This window comes from Acanthisitta chloris, unplaced genomic scaffold (assembly GCF_000695815.1).
Source record: "Acanthisitta chloris isolate BGI_N310 unplaced genomic scaffold, ASM69581v1 scaffold10292, whole genome shotgun sequence".
Taxonomy (NCBI): Eukaryota; Metazoa; Chordata; class Aves; order Passeriformes; family Acanthisittidae; genus Acanthisitta; species Acanthisitta chloris.
Genome location: NW_008658811.1, coordinates 68,166 through 75,826, shown reverse-complemented (window position 1 = coordinate 75,826; position 7,661 = coordinate 68,166). Strand labels below are relative to the sequence as shown.

Here is a 7,661-nt window from a genome sequence, read left to right as displayed (position 1 = left end):
AGGCCACCACCGGCCCTCTGCTCCCAGGCTCCTTGCCCTCACTGCCAGCCCCTGCCACTGCCCAGACACCCACGCTGCCGGGCCAGCAGCTGACGCCCGACGCCTTCGCCATCGTGGAGCGGGCGCAGCAGATGGTAGAGATGCTCTCCGAGGAGAACCACGTGCTGCGGCAGGAGCTGGAGGGGTACTACGAGAAGGCAGACAAGCTGCAGAAGGTATGCGGAAAGGTGGGAATAGGGCCTGGAGAGGGCAACTATCTTGTTGGCTTTGTGTTCCCCAAGCTAGTCTTCATAGTTGTGTCACTGCAGTGGGGATGCACCAGTGGCCATGTCTAACCACTGCCTCTCCATGATGGGCTCAGAATTGTAATCCTCTGGCTTGTGGGTTCCCCTGCCTTTTGGGCAAAACAGGGCAGCCCATCAAATATCTCAACTGGGTATTTTCCCCTTCCATCATTCCATCCTGATCTCGTCAGAGCTTTCCCTGGAAGTCTCCCATGGGCAGTCTGTTCCTGGTGCAGCTGCATCCTGCATCATCTGCACAAGGGTTAGAGCTGCAAGTGGAGAACCATTTGAAGAGCACATCTACATCAGCCTGAGCAGTCATGCCCACCACAGTAAGCTCGTGTGGTGTTCCACACTCTTTGGAAGTATAGCAGCCATTGGTGGGGTTGCTCCTTATTTGGAAAGGCGTTAACTTGGTTGTCCTAGAGGCTTTCAGTGACTGCTCTGTGGGTTTCTAAGAACTGAAACTTAAGGTGGATGTTAGACATCTACGTTTGAACGTGTTGATTCTAAAAGCACTGCCCCCTTATCTGAAAGAACCATTTGGTAAAGATTTTGCTCAAACACCCTTTTCCTAAGAGATCCTGCACCCTCTTTTCTGTATTGATGCAGGTATTTTTTGGTGGAGAAGGGCAATGTCGCGCACACTGCCTGGGGTGACAAGATGAAGTCAAATCAATCAAACTAGAAGTTGCTTAAAACTCACTGAAGGCTCACTGAAAGCAAAACAGAGATGCTCCCCAGATCTTCTGGCTTTGGGTCCCAAGGGCTCAGACCAGATAACTTACTTAGGATCCTACACTGTTATTTTATTTAATAAATAAATAATTTTATTCCCACCGCTTATACACAAATGAGCTTAGGCTGCAAGTCTTTTATCTCCAAATTTAGGGGTCTAAATAGGAACTCAATTTTTTTCTGTGCTGGGTGGGTCAGGGTGTTCTTGGAGACATCCTTCACAGGAGAAGAGGCAGCTCTGAAACACCACAGGGTGTTCTTGGAGACATCCTTCACAGCTCTGAAACACCATGTCCCAGCCTCAGCTTTGGGAGAAACCTGTGACAGTCGGTTCAAACAGGTTAGAAAAAAGACTAATTGTTTTGTAGCTGCTGTCTTTTCTGCCTCCTCCTTTGCAAGAAGATGGGTTGCGTTTATTCACAGAATTTCCTAAACTTAGTTGAAAAATTTTTGCAGTGGCATTAACTATTTCTGAAGACATCTACAAAGACTTTAATGCTGACTTCCCTGTGGCCTTTGTGGGCGAAAACAAATATTCCAGCTATTACTTTTTCCAAAAACTGTGTTGTTCAGTAAAAGGTATTTGAGTGCAATGCCCTAAAAGTATTCCAAATTTCTTTTACACTCTTGGAAATAGCTCTCTCTTTATCTTGGATTCCCTGCAAGTTGATTGCATCAGGCACCAACAGAAAGGTATTCAAGCATGGGCTGAAGTCTCTCTTCAGTCGACAGAGCGTGGTCTCAAGTCCCATTGACTTTGGGGGAATGTAAGCAGAGTATTAAAGCAAAACACATACTCAAGTGCGTTTTTTCTTCAGGAAACCAAATCCTTAACACACAGTATCCCTCCCATGCTGTTTTTTCTATGTTTGAACACAAGGATGGGGAAGCTCCTCCTCTGTTCCCACAGTTTCAGCTGGGCATCACCTCTGAAAATGTGACAGTGAGTTAAATTACATACTTTGGGTGTCAAATCTCTTCTCACTTGTTGGAAGCAGAAGGGTCAGGGGGAGTACTTCTTGAATGTGTATCCGTAACAAATTTGTTCTGGGTATGACCACATTCCCATCACTTGTATTAGTTACAGAATAGGAGAAGAGATTAGAGAAAATCAGCTTGACTTGGAGGGCTCCCTGGACATTTGTATGAACAGATCAACCCTGAGAGTTGTCATATTCTCAGTCATGTCTGAATGGACTCTTTTTGCAGAGAGGTACAAGGTGGTGATTAATCCTGTGCTGTTTGATGAATTGTCTGGTTTTCTTACCTAAAAAGAGTTGGGTTGTGCACTTTTAATTTTGAGCTTTTTTTTTTTTTTTCCAAAACCAAAGCATTATTTTCCCTTTTATTTTTTTTTTCTGGACAGTGTTACCTTGCTGAAGTTTAGTTGCCAAACTGGGCTGGCTCTTCCCCATGCTGTGTGTGTGGGTTGTTTGAGTGGGTTGGTTCCAGGAGCTACCAGGCAGAGAAGAGGCTCAACTGGTTTTTTTCTCCTCCATAGAAGAAGGAGAAGGAAATCCCAGGGCTGTTGAGAAACGCCAGCACAATTTATAGCTGTTCTTCTGCTCTCCTTTAATTTTGTTCTGTGCTGATGGAGGTTCTTTCTTTTTCTGCAGCAAGGTTTTGCCTCCAGGGCTGCAGGAAACTTGCATAGTGATGTGTTTTGGGAAATAAAAGCATACAGAGGGCCAAGTGTTGGGCTAGACCACTGGGCTGTGGAAACCCACTGCTATGCTGACAAATCTGCTTTGCTGTGATAGGAGGTGTCTGGAGAAGGTATCTTCTGCAGATAGTGGCTCACCTTGGAGAGGGGAGGCATGGGAACTGGCAGGTGTCAGGGCACCCAACTGAACATGGTGTTTTGTTGGAATCACATAATTAGGGATTCAGGAAAATGATTCTGCAAAATTCACATGAAACAGGCTTTTGGTTGTAGGTCATAGTCATAGACTAGAATAGTCTATTACAGTTGGAAGGGACCTACAGTGATCATCTAGTTCAATTGCCTGACCAATTCAGGGTGAACCAAGTTAAAGCTTGTTGTTAGGTACATTGTCAAATGCCTCTTCAACACTGACCATGTTGGGGCATCAACAACCTCTCTAAGAAGCCAGTTCCAGGGTTTGACCACCCTCTCAGTAAATAAATGCTTCCTGATGTCCAGTCTTGTTTCAGCTTCTGTGCTTGTGAGCAAGCTGAAAGCAGAAATTGGGAAAGGTATCCAGATTTCCCCATCATGGCTCTGACAGGTTTTCCTTGGTGTGTGGTTTGAAGGCACCACCTGCCCATGAGCTGTATCTACACAGAGTGGCCCCAAGCATCGTGGGAAGCGCAGGTCTGGGCTGCTGGAGCCTGGCTGCAGGTTCCTATGCAAAGAGTGGGGTGACAGCTCCAGCGTCCCTGGAGCTTTTATTCTGCCAGTGTTGCAGGTGACAAATCACACCTAAAGCTTAATGAGAGGGACCTAACTCCACAGCAAGTGGAGCTGAGCTTGCACCCTGGCTTCAAAAATCACGAATCTGTCCCACCCACAATTGAAGAGGCCAAAAAAGCACCAGATTTAGAAAGGTATGTGGGAGGCTATATATATATCTTGTGGTTTTCCAGCTTGTGCACATTATCAGGCTTTTCTCCACAAACATAAGGGCCAGGCATGCAGGAGCAGATTCCCACATAGGTGCTGATCATTCCTGCAGCAATGATTTTACCAAAGCTGTATTGCTTAACGTGACATTACCTTATTAAAAGAGTTGGTTGGATTGAGTTGAACAGCAAAACTCTGCCCAGGACTATGCTCCTGTCAGTCTTTTGGGCTCAAGTCTCAAGATTCAAGTTCTTTGTCTGCTAAGGGCATACTCTGCCTGCAGTTTCCCCGGTTTCAAGGAGATGAAGTTAAGATCAAAAAAACAGAACAATTGGTTTTGTCTGTTCTAGATAGTTTCTTCTTGTATAGAGCAGTTTTCAGTCAAGGATGGAAAGGAATGTACCACAGTAGTTTAAAACTGACATGAGGTAAGAGTTGAACCTAAAATACTTCTGGTGGCATGCAGAGCTCAGAGAGAAATTTTGGATCAGGGATCTGGCAGGATAATAAATGTTGCCTCCTACAACTCTTTCTAGCAGAGAATACAGCCCACACAAATAGACCGTTTCCTTAGTTTCTCCTCTTGGATGGCATTAAAGCAGCCACCTCAGTCAGAGTCAAGGCAGCCAAGCAGGTCCATCAAGTCCAGACGTCCTCAAGGATTTTTGGGAGCTGCCAATGGGGTGTCATGGGGTGATGTGGCATGGTGAGCTTTCCCACAGGGTGTTTGCAGGGGTCCTCAGTGCAGGAGCCTCCAGCATTGCTGGGGCTTCACACCATCCTCTGCCAGAGAGATTGGTCACTGTAGAGCCAACATGACACTTGGCATGAGCATTTCCCCAACTCCTGTGTCTCATTGAAACATGCTGGGCAAATGCTGGGATGGGACAGATTGCTGCTGGGCTTTAACAGGAGTTCTCTCTCCTTTCAGTTTGAAATAGAGATTCAGAGGATTTCGGAAGCTTATGAGGGCTTAGTCAAATCCACCACTAAGCGTGAGTCTCTGGACAAAGCAATGAGAAACAAACTTGAAGGAGAAATTAGGAGACTTCATGACTTCAACAGGGATCTCCGAGGTAACGTTACAGTTGCTTGTGTGGGTTTTTTCCTCCAGTTGACACAATGTTTCCCTTGTTACAAGCTCCAAAGCAGCAGGCTTTAGAGGAGTAGCTTCACACACCTTTTAGATAAAAGTTGTAAGAAATAAGACCTTACTTATTGACATAAGATAAAACTGCTGTCACCCCCCTGGTGGCAAGAAAGCCTTCTGGCAAAGTATGAGAGTCAGCTCCAGATGGTGCCTTTGTGTTCAGCACTTGCAAATATGGATTTGACCAGTCACAGTGTCTTGACCAGATATAATGAGCTGAACAGCAAGTTGCAATGTGGAACAATGCTATACTACCCCATAAATCTCCAAGTTCAGTGCCTTCACATACCAGTAGCAAATATCAAAGGGTATCTCTTTTTTGTATTAAAAACACAAACTTGAGGGTGTATCCTTTGGAGGATATGTTTGGTAGCTATTACCTATCCAGGTTCCTGATGTTACTTCAGTACCTGCTTGTGCAGTGAGATGCCTTCTGCAAGCTGACTTACGCTTTTTGCATGGTGCAAGGTGGGTCATGTGGTCTTTTTGAAGGAGGGAGGTGTCTGAAGGCAGAACCTTCTCAGGGAAAACTGTCCCTGGCTGCAGAAAACTGCTCCTTTCCCTGGGCATCCCCAAGAATTGGTGTCACTGGACTGGGGGCTGCCCCCCAGGAGGTCTTGCTGCACCAGGGTCAGATCTGCACTGCGGGAAAGTACCCATACCCTTGCAAAGATGGGAAGTTCAGATGTGCATTTTGGACAGTGTGAGACATGAACTGCCTGGGCACATCAGCTGTGAATGGCAGAGGCATTTCCCCCAGTTTCTGTAAATCCGAACAACACAGCTTCATGGAAGAGGTCAAAGGCCTCATCTTTTATGTATGTGTCAGCCTCCATCTTAATGTCCTCCTTCAGAGAGTCTATTTATACTGCTCTGCTGGCATGCATCTTATTTTTTTGGTTGGCCTGCAATTTTATGTACATATATTTATACTTAAAGTATTTCCTGTTTTTTGCAGAACGACTGGAGACAGCCAATAGGCAGTTAGCCAGCAGAGACTTCGATGGGCATGAGGATAAGGCAACAGAGGGCCTTTATGCCACTCAGAGTGAGTACTGTGCTTATCCATTTGGAAGGTACATATATATATGTGTATATGCACACATATATACATGGTGGAGTGGAAGCAAGTAGTTTGCTATTAATTGTTATTGTGCTTGTGGCTTGGTTTTACTCAGCTAATTCATCACATAGTGTTATTTAAACTGCAGACTGGATTGTTTAGGGTTGGTGTTTTTTTCTCTCTGAGCACCAGAACCAGGCAGTGGGAGTTAATGGTAACACAATTTAACTTATTTTTGATAAATATTTATCTGAAATTGTGAAGTGTTGCTTGCAGGGATCATCTCTAGAGATGCATGTTTTTAGAGAAGCCAGATTCTTCTCTTTGCTGGGAAAAGCTGATTGTCAGTGCCATGATTTGACTAACAGAAGGGAGAACAGAGCTGGACCATACTTTTCATAAAGGACTGAAGGGACAAAGATTTTACAACTTCTACTGCTGTGAAAGCATCCATTCCCAACAAAGTTTTAGGCTCACATAATGACTAGGCACAGTGCTGCAGATTTCCTTGCTGGGCACTGATGTGTGTGTGACCATCCAACCCCAAACCTGAGCAGCTAGATGCTTCATGGCAGTGTGTGGCTTCTTTCATATCCTGAGCATTTTCAGCACATTTCCAGAAGGGCTTTGACCACCTGGAAGATGTGCAGTACCTTGTGAACTTAAATCTCATTGAAGCTCAACGCAGTGTACAACTAATCCTTCTGTTTCGTTTATCACACCAAGAATGTCCTTGGAAGATGAGCTGCAACTGCACATCCCTAAGTGGAGAGCCATACACCATTAACAGTGCAGTGTTTGATACTACTCAACATGCCTCACCACCAACCCTGCAACATCCACCAGCTGCTCCAAATGCTGGAGAGCCTTCTCCTGGCTCCCACCAGCAGCACTGATGCCAGCATGGCTGCTTTGCTGACCATTTGGTGCATGTGTGCCCAAACCAGAAACCACAAACCACAAGCCAGTGATCTTTTCCATGACGTGTTAGCAGTTTGCTTTATTAGCAGATGGCATAAGGGTATATATATACTGCTGCAAATCCAAGGAGATGATCTGTTAAGGAAATAGCATTGCTGAGTAAGTCTTGTCATCCTTGGGATGAGTTCAAACTGGGTAAGTTGCACAGCAGAAATTGGAGAATAGGGTCTGCTGTCTTCATATAGGGACAGCCTGGTAGTGTTGCCATATACTGATAGCTGCAAGGAGGAGTTAAATCCCCAGAATGGACTCAGTTTGATTTATTTTCCAGTGCATAAACATGCTCTGTGCTGCTACCGATTTCCAGTGCATAAACATGCTCTGTGCTTCTACTGGTAAAATATCTAGCAGTAAAACTTTGTGCTGTACACTCAGCATATTGCTGCTATCAATTCACAGCTTACAAACAAATATAGCTTTTCAGATCCTATCACGTAAGACAGTCTGGATTCTTGGAGCGTCTCCTGGCTAGGCCAGAGAGCTAAATGTTGCTAATGCAATGCAGAGTGCTTCCAAGAATAGCAAATTGGGCATGTGTAGAGCAGATCCTCTTCAGTCATGTTCTTAGGGCTGCTGGGACACACACAGTAATGCTCTCAATATCAAGGTGTTCAAACACTGCTCTGAGAGCCTATACTCTCAATATCAAGGTGTTCAAACACTGCTCTGAGTGCCCGTGAAAGGTTTTGCTTGGATATGCTTTGTTGCTGACTGCATTTATATGCTGATGTTTGTGAGTCTCCCCCAGAGGCAGACCGTGACGAGGATTGCACCTCACTCCAACCTGAGAGCTTTTGCAAGCACAGTTTGCACTCTTTTCATGTATTTTGATGGGATGGGGAGGTAGAAAACAATTTTAGC

The 7,661-nt window shown here is 45.2% G+C and overlaps 1 protein-coding gene across 1 annotated transcript in view; it reads left to right on the top strand.

Moving 5' to 3' along the window:
- Positions 1–2: 2 nt before the first annotated feature.
- Positions 3–7,661, top strand: part of AMOTL1 (angiomotin like 1) — a gene marked incomplete at its 5' end in the record, with an annotated part of 28,602 nt that continues 20,943 nt past the window's right edge. Inside the window, 3 exons of the mRNA XM_009085229.1 lie at positions 3–215; positions 4,538–4,682; positions 5,715–5,804. Of these exons, the coding sequence (XP_009083477.1) occupies positions 3–215; positions 4,538–4,682; positions 5,715–5,804 (448 nt within the window). The remainder of the gene's footprint in view (positions 216–4,537; positions 4,683–5,714; positions 5,805–7,661) is intronic.